Raw genomic sequence first — 18,812 nt, forward strand, 5'->3', positions numbered from 1 at the left:
ATTCTGCTTTTCTATTTTTTTACGACCAAAGTGAACAACTTCACACTTCCCTACATTATACTCCATTTACTCAGCCTCTCATCATAGGACAATCCCCTCATCCCAGGGACCAATTTACTAAATCTTTGCTGCACTGCCTCCAGTGCAAGTATATCTTGTTGCCCACTCACTTAACCTGCCTATATCTCATTGTAGCCTCTCTACATCCTCCCCGCAGCTTACCTTTCCACCAAGCTTTGTATCATCAGCAAACATAGATATATTGCTCTCTGTCTCTTCATCCAAGTCATTAATATAGAGTGTAAATAGTTGAGGCCCCAGCACTGAGGCACCCCACTATTCACTGCCTGCCAACTTGAAAATGTCCCATTTATGCCCACCCTCTGCTTCCTGTCTGTTAACTAATCCTTTATCCACACTAATATATTACCCCCAACGCTATGAGCCCTTATCTTGCCTGTTAATCTTTTATGTGGCACCTTATCAATTGCCTTTTGAAAATCCAGGTATACTACATCTACTGGTTCCCTTTATCTAGCCTACCAGTTACATCCTCAAAAAAACTTTTTTTTTAAATTGTCAAACAGGATCTCCCTTTAGTAAAACTATGTTGACTTGTTATAATCATACTGTGCTTTTCCAAGTGCCATGTTAAGACTTCCTTAATTATAGTTTCCAGCATCTTCCCAACGACTGATGTTAGGCTAACTGGCCTGTAGTTCCTTGTTTTCTCTCTACCTCATTTCTTGAAAACCAGCATAACATTTGACAACTTCCAATCAGAGAGGATCATTCCTGAATCGAAGGAATTCCGGAAAATCATAGCCAGCGCATCCACTATCTCCGCTGCTATCTCTTTTAGGACCCTAGGAAGTAGGCCATCTGGTCCTGGGGACTTGTCAGATTTTAGTCCCTCAAGTTTCTCCAATACCTTTTCTTGACTGATATCAATATCCTTAATTTCCTCACTCTTTTTAGCCCCTAGGTTACTGCCTATTTCTGGTATGGAACTTGTGTCTTCTACTGTGAAGGCAACACAAAAGATTTGTTCAATGCCTCTGCCATTTCCTCATTCCCCATGATGATTTCTCCTATCTCTGCCTCTAAGGGACCAATGTCTACTTTAGCTACTCTCTTCCTTTTTATGTACTTTTATAAAAGCTCTTAAAATCCGTTTTCATATTGCTGGCTAGTTTACTCTCATTCTATTTTTTCTCTTATCAACTTTTTGGTGGCCTTTTGCTGGTTTCTAAAACATTCCCAATCCTCAGACTTGCTACTATTTTTTTGTAAAATTGTAAGCATCTTCTTTGAGTCTAATACTTTCCTTAAGTTCCTGAGTGAGCCACGGATGGGTCTTTCAGGATGAGTTTTTGTTTTTGAATGGAATGTACTTTTGTTGTATCCTTTGAATTGTTTCTTTCAATGTTTCCCATTGTTCAATTACTGCCATACCTTCCAGTCTATTTACCCAATTAACCTTAGCCAGTTCTCCCCTCATACCTTCATAATTGGCTTTGTTTGAGATTCTTGTTTGTGATTGAAATGCATCACTTTCAAACCTAACATGAAATTGAGTGGTATTATGATCACTATTTCCCAGTGGATCTTTTACTATGACGTTGCTTATTAACCATGCTTCATTACACAATATGAGATCTAAGATACCTTTATCCCTAGTCAGTTCGACAACGTATTGCTCCAAGAAACTGTCATGAAAGCATTCTACAGATTCATCATCTAGACCACTGTTACCAATTTGATTGTCCCAGCCTATATGCAGAATAAAATCCCCCACAATTAATACGTTACCTTTTAGTACATGCTCCAATAATTTCTCATTTATTGTTCTGTCCAATAATATAACTACTGTTAGGGGACCTGTAAATTACTCCCACCAGTGTTTTCTGACATCTAATTTCCTAATTTCCACCCAAACTGATTCTACTTCATGATCATCTGAGGCCAGTTCCCTTCTTATTAATGTCCTTTTGCCATCCTTTACTATCAGGGCTAGCCCTCCTCCTTTGACATTCTGTTTGTCTGTCCAAAATAATGTGTGCCCTGGGATGTTTATTTCCCAACCTTGAGAGAGATACAGCACTGAAACAGGCCCTTCGGCCCACCGAGTCTGTGCCGAACATCAACCACCCATTTATACTAATCCTACACTAATCCCATATTCCTACCAAACATCCCCACCTGTCCCTATATTTCCCTACCACCTACCTACACTAGTGACAATTTATAATGGCCAATTTACCTATCAACCTGCAAGTCTTTTGGCTTGTGGGAGGAAACCGGAGCACCCGGAGAAAACCCACGCAGACACAGGGAGAACTTGCAAACTCCACACAGGCAGTACCTGGAATCGAACCCGGGTCCCTGGAGCTGTGAGGCTGCGGTGCTAACCACTGCGCCACTGTGCCGCCCTTGATCTCCTTGTAACCATGTCTCGGTAATGGCAATTAGATCTACATCATTTACCTCTATTCGTGCCATTAGTTCATCTGTCTTATTACAAATGCTTCATGCATTCAGATAAAGGAATTTCAATTTCATTTTATTCCCTGCAATGACCTTATTTGCCAATGTACAATTTTTGTTAGCTTTCTCTTCCTTCCTGTCCCGTCCTGTTGGAAGTTACCCACATCACTATCCTGCTCTGATGCCCTGACCCCTCTCTTTGGATTTCTAGATTTCCCTTTACCCAAACCCTCCTGCCCACAGCACCCCCTCCCAATTTCCTGTTAGTTTAAAGCCCTGTCCACGGCCCTAGTTATGTGATTGGCCAGAACACTGGTTCCAGCCCGGTTCAAGTGAAGCCCATCCCAACAGAATAACTCCCTCTTCCCTGAGTACTGATGCCAGTGCCCTAAGAATCGAAACCCCTTCTTCCCACAACACTCTTGGAGCTATGCATTTAGTTTTCTGATCTTCTTGTCCCTGTACCAATTTTCATGTGGCTCAGGTAACAATCCAGTGGCGCAGTGGTTAGCACCGCAGCCTCACAGCTCCAGCGACCCGGGTTCAATTCTGAGTACTTGCTGTGTGGAGTTTGCAAGTTCTCCCTGTGTCTGCATGGGTTTCCTCCGGGTGCTCCGGTTTCCTCCCACATGCCAAAGACTTGCAGGTTGATAGGTAAATTGGCCATTATAAATTGCCCCTAGTATAGGTAGGTGGTAGGGAAATATAGGGACAGGTGGGGATGTGGTAGGAATATGGAATTAGTGTAGGATTAGTATAAATGGGTGGTTGATGGTCGGCACAGACTCGGTGGGCCGAAGGGCCTGTTTCAGTGCTGTATCTCTTTAAAAAAAAAATTACCTTTGATGTTCTGCATTTTAGTTTGGAGCTTAACTCCTCAAATTCTCTAAACAGAACATCATTTCTGGTTCTACCAATGTCATTGGTTCCCACATGGACCACAACAACTGGATCCTCCCCCTCCCACTCCAGGTTCCTCTCCAGCCACGAGGAGATGTCCTTAGAACTAGCACCTGGCAGGCAACATAGCCATCGGAGCTCCCGGTCGCAGCTACAGAGAACAATATCTAACCCTCTGACTATATTGTCTCTTATCACTACCACATTCCTATTCACTCCCCCCACTGGAATGGCATCTTTCACCATGGTGCCATGGTCAGTCCACTTATTTCCCTTGCAGTCCTTCTCTTCATCCACATAGGTAGCAAGGACCTCGTACCAGTTGGACAAGGTCAGGTGCCGAGGCTCCTCCATCACTACATGCCGATTCCCCCTACCTGCCTCACTCGCAGTCACACCCTCCTGTCCCAGACCATTGGCCATCTCTAATGTTCTCCCTACTCTGAGGGGTGTGACTACCTCCTGGAACAAAGTGTCCAGGTAAGTCTCCCCCCCTCCCCGATGCTCTGCAATGTCTGCAACTCAGTCTCCAGCTCAGCAATTCTGCAGACACTTACTACAGACATGGTTGTCCAGAATTGCAGTGCATTCCACAGATTCCCACATGCTGCAGTTGCAGCACACCACCAGCCCTGCCATCTCTGTACAATCTTTTTTTACTCAATTAATTAATAATTCAAGCTGAAGTAATGGAAAGTTGCACTCACCTACATTTCTGGGAGGTAAGTGGTGAGCTAAGTTTTCGATTCTTTAACATTTTGATGTTTCAAATTTTGTTTTTTTACCTATTTGCCCCTTGCATGTTTCTGTGTGCCCAACAAATATTTTTCCCACATTGCTTTCCGGGTATTTCTCTATTGCAGTAGCAGTTGGGTGTTATTACAGTGTGACATATTTACATAACCAGTTTCCATTATAAATAGGAACATAAGAACTTATCATGGAAATATACAGATAAAGACTTTGAAATTGAGCCTACATTATGTGTCCACACACTAGACCAATTAGCCCCAGCATCTAACCACACTTCACCTGTCCTAACTCTTCATGTGTAATGCCTAGGAAGACCCACTAGTCTGTATAAAAATCCCCAAACCCAATATTCTACATTTATGTTATATAATACATTCTTAATCCCAATGCCTAATTTGCTAGATATTAAATAAGTTCCCTATCATAGTAGCTAACCAATGATAATTGCATAATATATTAAAAACCTTGGATTGATAAGCTGTCCTTTGGGTGACTACATAAAAGCATACAACCTCTCTCTCTTAGGTACAGGCTGGCTGTAATGGTGGTTCTGCCTTTGGCTGTGACATTTTAAGCTACATCTGTGACATCCCATTGTCTGTCATGATCTTCTTCCTTATATACAGCTTCTGTCCTGTCCTTTGTTAACCTCACTTGTTCAACTCCAAAATTTTCTCTTCTTTACTCTCTAAATCCCTTTTTTTAAAAACCTGATTAAGTGATTGATATCTGACTGAACATGGAATCCCACTTCAGGTGACCAGACCAATTACACTGGCAAAGTCAACCAAATGAATCAATTTCAAAGATGTCATTCAGCTAACCTTCTTAGAAAGTAGAAGTTCAGAATTTTAATTTGCTTTACAAAATCTCAATTCCAATTAATTCTAATTCCCCTCCTTTTCACCCAGAATATAAATCACCCAGAAGGAATGCGATACTGATAACCTGAACTATGAGAAGATGTTATCAGTCCAAGTCTCCCTTTTGTTCTGTCTGTGCTGACAGTTTCTCACTCTAGTGTTTCAGTAACATTGGTCTGTTTAGATGGGAAGAATTAACCCTTTAACTTCTGCAACTCTTACAATGGCAATTAATGTATTCAATTTCCCTAAAATATGCAACTGCATTTTAGATTATACAGAGGCAGTGTCCATACTGAGGACAGGGTTTAGAAATACATTGTTGTTTCACAAATACTTGCTTAAATGTTCCTTGTATCTCTATACCTCCCTCTCCTGACAGCTTCTGTTTGTTCCCTTTTACAGTGACTCCCTGCGGCTCCATTCCTGTTGTCGCTCACGCCCATTTCTCGATCTGTACATCCTCGGTCAGGTACACCTGTGAGTCTGGATTCAAGCTGGCGGGAGGGGATACGATAAAATGTCTAAGTAATGGACAGTGGAACTCTGCACCACCTAGCTGTATAGGTAAGAACCAAAATCCAGTGCAAAAAGCTTGAAACTAAACAGTCATCTTACCTTTAGCCAAACCTTACCAAACTGTCTGCCAACTTACAAGCAAATAAAGAAAATGGTTAGAGCCAGCATGTTGGTGTTACAATCAAGTGAGGAGAGGTCAAAGGGCTTCCCCCTTTCTCCCACTCCTTGTTTGATCACGCAGGTTTAATTCTTTCCTAAAGTGGATGCACTGGCCAATTCAGGTAGGTGATCATAACAAGAACCAATTGGAAAGGTTTGCTAAAGTTTAACAAAGAAAGAGGTTAACTTTTTATTGTACCTAAACCGAACTAATAAAAATAATAAACTATCCACCAACTTTCACTTATACACACACACACACACACACTAACTAGAGGTTTGCACACACAAATAGGTTACAGAGTGGGGAAGGGTAGATTTGTTGAGTTAGAGTCCATAGAAACAAAGTATACAGTCTGTGGAGTTTGGTGATTCAGTTGGCTTCTAGTTGAATTCAGTAGACTTGAGGCTTTTAGTTTGAAGAGATAGATGACCAATTTGGTAGGTCTCTTGGAGACATCGATGCGGATGATTTCCTCCAAAGGGGTTTGTAGCCGGAATATGCAAAGGTGGTCAATCAACAGACAGGATTTGAAGCTTGCAAGCTGGAATCAAGAGAGAGAGAAGGGGCCCCCACTTGGGGTCTGCATGTGTCAGAGTCCAGATTGCTTCTCCTTGCTGCTGCAGAGAAACACCAGCTTAAAACCATAGATGGGAAGGGGCTTGTAACATGACAGTCACTCAGTGATTCAAGCATTGTAGTTAGCAGTATTTCTTTTTGCTAAAGGCAAAGAACAAGTAGTTCCCTTAAACTTCCTGGGTCTTGGTTCTTGCTGGGATGAGCAGACATTTCGTCTGCCTCCTCACAGGCCTTGCAATGTAGGATACAGTGTTGCAAATTAGGTGCCCATCTTAAGCTGCTAGCAAAGTCATCTTTTATCTGTTCCTTTTTAAATTTCTTTAAAAAATACAAATTCAGATCTCCAGTCAGTGGGTTAAAGAAAATTATCATTTAACAAAGTACGTTGGTGTGACAGTGTTCAGTGGATTTCTTTTCTTCTTTGCAAAGTTTGGGCTGATTGAAGTGAGAAATGTTATTTCTGGGAAGTAGAACACTTTCACTTTGAGGGACCCAGTGTCCACATCAATCATCAACAATAACTTGAATTTATAGAGCACCTTGAATGTAGTCAAATGTCCTAGGGCACACATAGAAGCATTATAAGCCACACAAAGTGATATTAGGATTGGTGATCAAAATTGCTCAGAGGTAGATTTTAAAAAGTGACTTAAAGAGAGAGGTAGAAAAATGTCTTCTCGCAGCTAAGGTTATCTATCCAAGACCCATGAAATAAATCTCCCTTTTGTTCTACCCGTACTGACAAATTTTTTCCAACAAAAGGGAAAAACCTACTTGTCCTCTTCGTTAGCAATCTACCTGTTGCAGATGCATCTATCTATGACAGTACTGGTAGGAGTCCTTGTGGCGACGAAGTCCTGTCTTCACACTGAGGGCACGCTCCATGTTGTGTGACACTACCGTGTGCTAAGTGGGATAGATTCAGAAAAGATCTAGCAGCTCAAAATTGGGCATCCATGAGACAATCTCAGCCATCAGTAGCAGCAGAATTGTATTCAAACACAATATGTAACCTCATGGCCCTTGCCCTACCATTACCATCAAGCCAGGGGATGTACATTAGTTCAATGAGGAGCGCAGAAGAGCAAACCAGGAGCAGCCTGAGGCATACCTAAAAATGAGGTGCCAACACAGGACTGCATGCATACCAAACAGCAGAAGCAGCATGTGATAGGAATAGAAAAACAATCCCACAGCCAACTGAGCAGATCAAAGCTCTGCAGTCCTTCCACGTCCAATTGTGAATGATGGTGGACAATTAAACAACTAATTGGAGGAGGAGGCTCTACAAATATCCCAATCCTCGATGAGGGAGCCCAGCACAAAAGACAAGGCTGAAGCATTTGCAAGCATCTTCAGCCAGAAGTCCCGAGTGGATGGTCCACCTCGGCCTCCTGAGGTCTCCAGCATCACAGATGCCAGTCTGCAGCCAATATGATTCATTCCATGTGATAGCAAGAAACAGCTGAAGGCGTTGGATACAGCAAAGACTATGGGCTCTGGTACTGAAGATTTGTGCTCCAGAATTAACCAAGCTGTTCCAGTACAGCTACAAGACTAGCATCTACCTGAGAATGTGGAAAACTGCCCAGGTATGTTCTGTCCACCAAATCCAATCCGGCCAATTACCACCCCATCAGTTTACTCTCAATCATCAGTAAAGTCATGGAAGGTGTCGTTGTCAGTGCTATCAAGCGGCACTTACTCAGCAATAACCTGCTCAACATTGTTCTGTTTGGGTTCCACCAGGGCCACTTGGTTCCAGATCTCATTACAGCCTTGGTCCAAAAATGGACAAAAGAGCTGAATTCAAGAGCTGAGGAGAGAGTGGATGCCCTTTTGACATCAAGGCACCATTTGACCATCAAGGAGCCCTAGCGAAATTGAAGTCAATGATAATCAGGGGAAACCTCCCCACTAGTTGGAGTCATACCTAACACAAAGGTAGATGGTTGTGGTTGTTGGAGGCCAATCATCTCAGCACCAGGACATTGCTGCAGGAGTTCCTCAGGGCAGTATCCCAGGCCCAACCATCTTCAGCTGCTTCATCAATGATCTTCCCTTCATCATAAGGTCAGAAGTGGGGATGTTCGCTGATTATTACAGTGTTCACTATCATTTGCAATTCATCAGATGCTGAAGCAGTTCTTGTCTGCATGCAAGACCTGGACAACATTCAAGCTTGGGTTGATAAGTGGCAAGTAACAATCATGCCACACAAGTGCTAGGTAATAACCATCTCCCAAAAAATAAATTCTAACCATCTCCCCTCAATGTTCAATGGCATTACCATCGCTGAATCCTACACCATCAACATTCTGGGGGGTTCCATTGACCAGAAACTGAACTGGAGCAGCCACATAAATTCTGTGGCTACAAGAACAGGTCAGAGGCTGGGAATTCTGTGGCGAATAACTCATCTCGGGTTTCCCCAGTGCCTGTCCACCATCTACAAGGCACAGGTCAGGAGTGTAATGGAATACTCTCCACTTGCCTGGATGAGTGTGGCTCCAACAACACTCATGAAGCTCGACACCATTCAAGACAATGCAGCCTGCTTGACTGGCACCCCATTCACCACCTTCAACCGGCACCGCCTTCACCACTGACACACAGTGGCAGCAGTGTGTACCATTTACAAGATGTACTGCAGCAACTCGCCAAGGCTCTTTCGACAGCACCTTCCAAACCCGCGACCTCTACCACCTGGAAGGACAAGTGCAACAGACACATGGGAACACCATCTCCTGCAGGTTCCACTCCAAGCCCAAGCCACACACCATCTTGACCTGGAACTATATTGCCGTTTCTTCACTATCACTGGATCAAAAACCTGGACCTCCCTTCTTAACAGCACTGTGGGTGTACCTACACCATGTGGACTGCAACAGTACAAGAATGCAACTCAGCACCACCTTCTCAAGGGTAATTAGGGATGGGCAACAAATGCTGGTCTTAACAGTGATGCTCACATCCCATGAACAAATAAGAGAAAACTCTAGCATTTCAGTAGCATTGGTCTGTTTAGATTGGAAGAATTAACTCTTTAACTTCAGCAACTCTTACAACTGGCAAAGAATTGACTTTCCCTAAAATATGCAACAGGATTTTAGATGATACAGAGGCAGTGTCCATACAGAGTTTCAAATGCATTGTTGCTTTACAATTACTTGCTCAACTATTCCATGGCAGGAAATTTCATAGTTTAGAGTTCTGGACCGAGTGGGAAGTAAACTTCACATTTGACTCTAATCCACTCTTGCTTATCTAAAGTCAATACCAACCCACTTCACCGTGTTTACTGTAAAATGTGTAATTTTTGTCAACTTTAATGCTCTTTTCGTTAACTTTTGTGAATGAGATTTCACCCTATAACAATGTATATATGCCAAATCCAAATCCAGTGTATACCCACTTGCTGATGACACCAAGATAGGAAGGAAAATAAGTTGTCAAGAGGAGGTTAAAGGTCTAGAAAAGGGTATAGATAGGTTAAGTGAGTGGGCAAAAATTTGGCAGATGGAGTAGAATGTGGGAAAATGTAAACTTGTCCTCTTTGGCAGGAAGAATAAAAAAGTTATACTATTCAAATGGAGAGAGACTGCAGAACTCAGTGGTTTAAAGGGATTTCGGTGTCCTGGAACATGAATCACAAAATGTTAATATGCAGTTACAGCAAGTGATTAGGAAGGCAAATGGAATGTTGCCGTTTATTGCAAGGGAATCGAGTATAAAGGGAGGGAAGTTTTACAGCAGCTGTACAGGACCTTGGTGAGGCCACATCTGGAGTACTGTGTACTGTTTTGGTCTCCTTATTGGAAAAAGGATATAATTGCTTTAGAAGCAGTTCAGAGATGGTTCACTCGACTAATTCCAGGGATGAAGGGCTTACCTTATGAAGACAGGTTGAACAGGTTGGGCCTATACTGTTGGAGGTTTGAAGAATGAGAGTTGATCTTATATGTTTCAATAAGATCCTTAGGGGACTTGATAGAGTGGATACCGGGAGGATGTTGCCTCTTGTAGGGGAGATTAGAACTAGGGTACACAATTTAAGACTAAGAGGTCTCCCTTTTAAGGTGGAGATAAGGGTAATTTTGTTTTCTCAAAGGGTCATTAGTCTGTGGAATTCCTTCCCCAGAAAGCAGTGGAGGCTGGGTGATTGAATTTATTCAAGGCTGAGTTAGATAGATTTTTGACTGACAAGGGAGTCAAAGGTTAAGTGGGGCCAGACAGGAAAGTGGAGTTGAGACCACAACCAGATCAACCACAATCTTATCAAATGGCAGAGCAAGCTTGAAGGGCCAAATGGCCTACTCCTGCTCCTAAGTACAATGTTCCGATGTACGCTGCATTTCAGAGAATGCATATCTAACACTCTCTGATATACCTGGTTATATTCACACTGTCCAACACACAAGGTTAGAGTTCTAAAAAGAAATGGTGGCAGGGTTTATGACCTGAAGTTGCGGAACTCAGTGTTCAATCCATAAGGCTGTAAAGTGCCTAATCAAAAGATGAGGTGCTGTTCCTCGCTTTGCCATTGAGCTGCACTGGAACACTGTGGGACGCCGAGAACAGAGAGGTCAGAGTGGGAGTAGGGCAGAGAATTAAAATGATAGGTGACCTCTAGCTCGGGATCTAGCTTGAAGACCAAATGGACGTTTTCTGCAAACCCAGTCTATGTTTGGTCTCCCCGGTGTAGAGGAGATCACATTGTGAGCAGCAAATACAAAGTACTAAATTTAGAAAAGTACAAATAAATTGCTGTTTCACTTGGAAGGAGTTTTTGAGGCCCTGAGCAGTGAGAAGGCAGTGGGTAAAAAGACAACCTCCTGCACTTGCATGGGAAGGTGCCGTGGGAAGGAGACATCGTATTGCAGGTGATTGAGGAGTGGTTCAGGATGTCGAAGAAGGAACTGTTCCTTGAAATGCTGAAAGAGAAGGGAATGATGTGTTTGGTGATGACATCATGCTGGAGGTGAGAAATGGCAGAGGATGATCCATTAAATGTGGAGGATGGTGAGGAAGAGGAGAGTTGGGGGGAGGGGTGAGAGCTGAAGTGTGGGAAATGGAACAGACACAGTTGAGGGCCCTGTTAACCACGGCAGAGAGTGGGGGATGTCTGGAGTCCTTGTCTGAGGAAGGTGACATCGTCCGAGCAGATGAGACAGAGAGACTGGGAGAATGGAATAGAGTCCTTACAGGAAGCAGGGTAGCAGAATTTCCAAATGTTTTTCAGATTATTTCAGATTTCCAGCATCCACATTATTTTGCTGTTGTTTACTTCAGCATGTGACACAGTTGAGGGTTGTACACACTAATATGTTAAATAATATTTTCAGAAGTTTCTGGAAACTTGAATGGAATTACGGGCTCAAAAGGAGGTAGAAGTGACTCCAGATCAGCGGACTCCAAAGAAGATGCAGCGGGTACAGATTTTCTCGATGACACAACTAAGTTTGGATCAGGAGCTGGCAATAGGGCTACAACCTAAAGCCAAATCTTTCATAACTATGAAGATGCAATAAGGGAGATGTGTACTTGTTCGGGATGAGATTTATCGTTCTTTAATGTAAATATAAAAACACAGCCACTGCCTGTACTCTGCTGAAATACAGAAAAAATATTCAACAAGATGTTATGGGATTTCCCATTTTCTACCCTCAAAAGGATGACCTTTGACAATATATTCAGTCACTGGACCAAAATCCTCTGATTCCAGGCCTCATATTTCCTGTTTATTAGATCCTGGAATGTGACCAACACTGACAAGGCAGCATTTATTGCCCATTTCTAGATGCCCTGAAAAGGCAGTGGTTGGCTTCCAGAACTACTGCCATCCACATGATGAAGCTAATCCTGCAATAGTGGAGAGAGCGAGTTTCAGCATTTTGATCCAATGATGATCAAGAAAGTGCCCCAAGTCAGGATGATGTGTAATTGGAGAAGAATTTGATGTTATAGTGATCTCATGGAATTTGTCCTTTTCTCTCATGCTGGTTGCATGGTAACGATTGGCTGTATTCTCCTTTCAACAAAGGACCAAGTCAGAAAATTGAGTCTGTTTTTTAATTTGTTCATGGGATATTGGCGGTGCTCGCAAGAGCTGCATTTATTGCCCATCCCTATTTTCCCTTGAGAAGGTGGTAGTGAGAGTTTTCCCCTTCCTCTTTCCCTGGCCCATTGCAGAGGATTGATTCCAAACACCCATGGTGTGCGGGAGAGTGCTGTATAAAATATTTTCTCTGAAAATGGTATTCTACTGCATGAAATCAACCCACCACTGCTCCCCTCCTCCAGAACCTTCCAAACCAATAAGGCATTTGTGATTCTTGAGGCAGGAAGCTCAACTACAGTAGAACAGAAGTGTTGGAAACTCTGGGCATGACGCTCCAATGCAGCAATCAGATGCTGCATTTTCAGATATGTTTTCAATTAGATAATTATACGTTAAACTGACAGTTTCACCATCATTATGACCATGAATTCTGGGCCATTAACGTCATCTGCTGTTTGTGATAATTGGCGAGGTACAAATTGGCTATTTCATTTGCCTACATAATCGTATAATCGTGACTGAAGTTCAGTTGAATATGATGGCCTGAGGAATGTGATAAATACAAAGTATTTCCAAGAACTAGACATTATTGTAATTCAGTAAACTGAGTTTGCTTTGGTGTGCTGTGTTCCCAACTAATGCTCTGCCATTCTAATCATAACAATAATGACAGTTCTTTTGCTGTGATTTTCTTTGCTTGTGTAGAATTAGTAAAATAAAGTAGCAGCAACCAAGTGTCTCCGATCCAGTTCTTTATGTTTGACGTGACCCAAATAAATGGTTCATACCAGTACTGAATTTCACTCGTTCTGATAGATAAGATTTCCCTCTCTTCCTCCTTTCTTCCTTCATTTCCCAAATTTTAAAATGCCACACCTGTACCCTGCAAACTGTTTTGCTCTCTCTTGGTCCTGTGACTCAACTGGCAACTTCCCAGGAACAGTAGAAAAGAAGCTAACTAGTATGCAAGTTAACAAAGGATATAATGATATACAAATCAAATTTTATGATTCTGGCTTTCTCGTAATATTTTTATTTAATCTCACAAAGGTGGATTCCACAAGGAGTAGATCGAGGCTATAAGCTGGAATCTACTTGTATTCATATCGTGAGTGTGAAAGTGCACAATGAAACCTACAATTATCCATTATTACTGTATAATTCAGAGGATGACCACTATACCCTGTTGTATAATCTGAAAGGCAGAAAATGGCACTTTGCTACATTCAAACTAAAACTGATATACTTATTTACCAGTAAGACAATTAGACAGAAGCAGTACCACCGTGGTAAATGGGATAGATTCAGAACAGATCTAGGAGCTCAAAACTGGGCATCTATGAAGTGCTGTGGACCATCAGCAGTAGCGGAACTTTATTCAACCACAATCTCCAACCTCCTGGACGGGCATATCCCTCATTCTACCATTACCAACAAGACAGCGGATCAACCCTGGTTCAATGAGGAGTTCAGGAGAGCATACCAGGAGCAGCGCCAGGCAGACCTAAAAATGAGGTGCCTGAAGGGGAGGCAGTGGCATAGTGGTATTGTCCAATACCCAGGGTATTGCTCTGGGGACATGGGTTTGAATCCCACCACAGCAGAAGTGGAATTTGAATTCAATTAATAAAAAACTGGAATTAAAAAGCTAGTCTAATGATGGCCATGAAAACACTGTTGATTGTTATAAAAACCCATCTGGTTCACTGATGTCCTTCAGGGAAGGAAATCTGCTGTCCTTACCTGGTCTGGCCTACAGGTGACTCCAGACCCACAGCAACGTGGTTGACTCTTACATGCCCTCTGAAATGGCCTAGCAAGCCACTCAGTTGTATCTAACTGCTGCAAAGTCAATAAAAAGGAATGAACAAAGGACAGTACAGCACAGGAACAGGCCATTCGGCCCTCCAAGCCTGCGCCGATCATGATGCCTGTCTAAACTAAAACCTTCTGCACTTCTGGGGTCCGTATCCCTCTATTCCCATTCTATTCATGTATTTGTCAAGATGCCTCTTAAACGTCGCTATCGTACCTGCTTCCTCCACCTCCCTCTGCAGCAAGTTCCAGGCACTCGCCACCGTCTATGTAAAAAAAACTTGCCTCGCATATCCCCTCTAAACTTTGCCCCTTGCACCTTAAGCCTATGTCCCCTAGTAACTGACTCTTCCACCCTGGGAAAAAGCTTCTGACTATCCATTCTGTCCATGCCACTCATAACTTTGTAAACCTCTATCAGGTCGCCCCTCCACCTCCGTCGTTCCAGTGAAAACAATCCGAGTTTATCCAACCTCTCCTCATAGCTAATACCCTCCAGACCAGGCAACATCCTGGTATACCTTTTTCCTCAACCGAGGATTTCCCCCCACTGTGGTTGACAGGGCCCTCAACCGTGTCCGACCCATTCCCCGCACCTCTACCCTCACCCCTTCCCCTCCCTCCCAGAACCGCGACAGGGTTCCCCTTGTCCTCACTTTTCACCCCACCAGCCTCCATATCCAAAAGATCATCCTCCGCCATTTCCGCCACCTCCAGCATGATGCCACTACCAGTCGCATCTTCCCCTCCCTTCCCGTCAGCATTCCGAAGGGATCGTTCCCTCCGCGACACCGTGGTCCACTCCTCCATTACCCCCACCACCTCGTCCCCGTCCCAGGGCACCTTCCCCTGCAATCGCAGGAGGTGTAATACCTGCCCAGTTACCTCCTCTCTCCTCACTATCCAAGGTCCCAAACACTCCTTTCAGGTGAAGCATCGATTTACTTGTACTTCTTTCAATGTAGTATACTGTATTCGCTGCTCACAGTGTGGTCTCCTCTACATTGGGGAGACTAAGCGCAGACTGGGTGACCGCTTTGCGGAACATCTCCGCTCAGTCCGCAAGCAGGACCCTGAGCTTTCGGTTGCTTGCCATTTCAACACTCCCCCCTGCTCTCATGCTCACATCTCTGTCCTGGGATTGCTGCAGTGTTCCAGTGATCATCAACGCAAGCTCGAGGAACAGCATCTCATTTACCGATTAGGCACACTACAGCCTGCCGGACTGAACATTGAGTTCAATAATTTCAGAGCATGACAGCCCCCCATTTTACTTTCATTTTCAGTTATTTTTTCTTCCTTTTTTTAAACATTCTTTTTTACATTTTTTATAATTTTTTTATTTTGCATTTATTTCATTTCATCTTTGTTTGTTCAGTTTGCTTACCCACTGTTTTTTTTCAGGTTTGCACTTGCTGCTGTTCAATATTCAGTGTATTTACACCTAATCTGTACTAATGCTTTGTCTTTCAACACACCATTAACATATTGTTTGCCTTTGCTCCGTGACCTTTTGGTCAGCTATGTGGCCTGGTCCAATCTAGACCTCCTTTGTTATCTCTTGCCCCACCCCCACCTCACTTGCTTATAATCTGTGACTTTTCTAATATTTGTCAGTTCCGATGAAGGGTCACTGACCCGAAACGTTAACTCTGCTTCTCTTTCCACAGATGCTGCCAGACCTGCTGAGTGATTCCAGCATTTCTTGTTTTTATTCCTGGTATACCTCTTCTGTACCCTCTCCAAAGCCTCCACATCCTTCTGGTAGTGGGGCAACCAGAATTGTACACAATATTCCAAGACTGGCCTCACTAAGGTTCTGTACAACTGCAGCATGACTTGCCAATTTTTATACTCTATGCCCCGACCGATGAAGGCAAGCATGCCGTATGCCTTCTTGACTACCTTATCCACCTGCATTGCCACTTTCAGTGATCTGTGGACCTGTACACCCAGATCTCTCTGCCTGTCAATACTCCTAAGGGTTCTGCCATTTACTATATACTTCCCACCTGTATTAGACCTTCCAAAATGCATTACCTCACATTTGTCCGGATTAAACTCCATCTGCCATTTTTCTGCCATCTTTCCACCCAAGTCTCCAACCAGTCTATATCCTACTGTATCCTCTGACAATCCTCATCACTATCCACAACTCCACCAACCTTTGTGTCGTCTGCAAACTTACTAATTAGACCAGCTACTTTTTTCTCCAAATCATTGATATATATACTACAAATAGCAAAGGTCCCAGCACCCTTCCATGCTACCCTCTGTCTTCTATGACTGAGCCAGTTCCGTATCCATCTTGCAAGCTCACCTCTGATCCCATGTGACTTCACCCTTTTGTACCAGTCTGTCATGAGGGACCTTGTCAAAGGCTTTACTGAAGTCCATATAGACAACATCGACTTCCCTTCCTTCATCAATTATCTTTGTCACTTCCTTAAAAAACTCGATCAAGTTAGTGAGACATGACCTCCCCTTCACAAAACCATGCTGCCTCTCGCTAATAAGTCCACTTGTTTCCAAATGGAAGTAAATCCTGTCCTGAAGAATCCTCTCCAATAATTTCCCTACCACTGACGTAAGGCTCACCGGCCTGTAATTTCCTGGATTATCCTTGCTACCCTTCTTAAACAAAGGAACAACATTGGCTATTCTCCATTCCTCTAGGACCTCACCTGTAGTCGATGAGGATACAAAGATTTCTGTCAAGGCCCCAGCAATTTCCTCCCTTGCCTTCCTCAGTATTCTGGGGTAGATCCCCATCAGGCTACCTTAATGTTTTTCAAGATGCCCAACACCTCCTCCTTTTTGATATCGACATGACCCAGACTATCGACACACCCTTCCCTAGACTCATCTTCCACCAAGTCCTTCTCTTTGGTGAATACTGATGCAAAGTACTCATTTAGTACCTTGCCCATTTCCTCTGGCTCCACGCATAGTTCCCTCCTCCATCCTTGAGTGGGCCAACCCTTTCCCTGGCTACCCTCTTGCTCTTTATATATGTATAAAAAGCCTTGGGATTCTCCTTAATCCTGTTTGCCAATGACTTTTCATGACCCCTTTTAGCCCCCCTGACTCCTTGCTTAAGTTCCTTCGTACTTTCTTTATATTCCTCAAGGGCTTCGTATGTTCCCAGCCTTCTAGCCCTTATGAATGCTTCCTTTTTCTTTTTGACTAGGCTCACAATATCCCGTGTTATTCAAGGTTCCCAAAACTTGCCAAACTTATCCTTCATCCTCACAGTAACATGCCGGTTCTGGATTCTAATCAACTGACATTTGAAAGACTCCCACATGTCAGATGTTGAGTTACCCTCAAAACAGCCGCCCCCAATCTAAATTCTTCAGTTCCTGCCTGATATTAGATTAGATTAGAGATACAGCACTGAAACAGGCCCTTCGGCCCACCGAGTCTGTGCCGAACATCAACCACCCATTTATACTAATCCTACACTAATCCCATATTCCTACCAAACATCCCCACCTATTCCTACCAAACATCCCCACCTATTCCTATATTTCCCTACCACCTACCTATACTAGTGACAATTTATAATGGCCAATTTACCTATCAACCTGCAAGTCTTTTGGCTTGTGGGAGGAAACCGGAGCACCCGGAGAAAACCCACGCAGACACAGGGAGAACTTGCAAACTCCACACAGGCAGTACCCGGAATCGAACCCGGGTCCCTGGAGCTGTGAGGCTGCGGTGCTAACCACTGCGCCACTGTGCCTTCCCCCAATTTAGCACCTTCACCTGAGGCCTACTCTTATCCTTATCCATAAGTACCTTAAAACTTACGGAATTATGGTCATGTTCCCGAAATGCTCCCCTACTGAAACTTCGACCACCTGGCCAGGCTCATTCCCCAATACCAGGTCCAGGACAGCCCCTTCCCTAGTTGGACTATCTACATATTGTTTCAAGAAGCCCTCCTGGATGCTCCTTACAAATTCTGCCCCATCCAAGCCCCTAGCACTAAGTGAGTCCCAGTCAATATAGGGGAAGTTAAAATCACCCACCACAACAACCCTGTTGCTTTTACATCTTTCCAAAATCTGTCTACATATCTGCTCCTCTATCTCCCGCTGGCTGTTTGGAGGCCTGCAGTAAACCCCCAACATTGTGACTGCACCCTTCCTATTCCTTGGCTCCACCCATATTGCCTCGCTGCATGAGCCCTCCAAGGTGTCCTCCCGCAGTACAGCTGTGATATTCTCCTAAACAAGTAATGGAACTCCCCCACCCCTTTTACATCCCCTTCTATCCTGCCTGAAGCATCCAAATCCCAGAACGTTTAGCTGCCAATCCTGTCCTTCCCTCAACCAAGTCTCTGTAATAGCAACAACATCATAGTTCCAAGTACTAATCCAAGCTCTAAGTTCATCTGCCTCACCTGTTATACTTCTTGCATTGAAACAAATGCACTTCAGACCACTTCAGTCCCGCTGTGCTCCGCAACATCTCCCTGCCTGCTCTTCCTCTCAGTCTTACTGACCTTATTCACTAGTTCCCCCTCATTTATTTCACCTGCTGACCCACTGCTCTGGTTCCCACCACCCGCCACACTAGTTTAAACCCTCCCTGCTAGCAAATCTCGCAGCCAGGATATTTGTGTCCCTCCAGTTTAGATGCAACCCGTCCTTCTTGTACAGGTCCCACC

The 18,812-nt window shown here is 43.7% G+C and overlaps 1 protein-coding gene across 1 annotated transcript in view; it reads left to right on the top strand.

The window, feature by feature from the left end:
* The window catches only part of LOC137346638 (myeloperoxidase-like), a 66,033-nt gene extending 52,974 nt beyond the window's left edge, over nt 1–13,059 (top strand). Inside the window, exons 14-15 of the mRNA XM_068010258.1 lie at nt 5,409–5,570; nt 11,607–13,059. Coding sequence (XP_067866359.1) covers nt 5,409–5,570; nt 11,607–11,758 — 314 coding nt within the window. The 3' untranslated portion in view covers nt 11,759–13,059. The remainder of the gene's footprint in view (nt 1–5,408; nt 5,571–11,606) is intronic.
* Nucleotides 13,060–18,812: the final 5,753 nt, after the last annotated feature.

The sequence above is a fragment of the Heterodontus francisci genome, chromosome 30 (genome assembly GCF_036365525.1).
Source record: "Heterodontus francisci isolate sHetFra1 chromosome 30, sHetFra1.hap1, whole genome shotgun sequence".
Lineage (NCBI taxonomy): Eukaryota > Metazoa > Chordata > Chondrichthyes > Heterodontiformes > Heterodontidae > Heterodontus > Heterodontus francisci.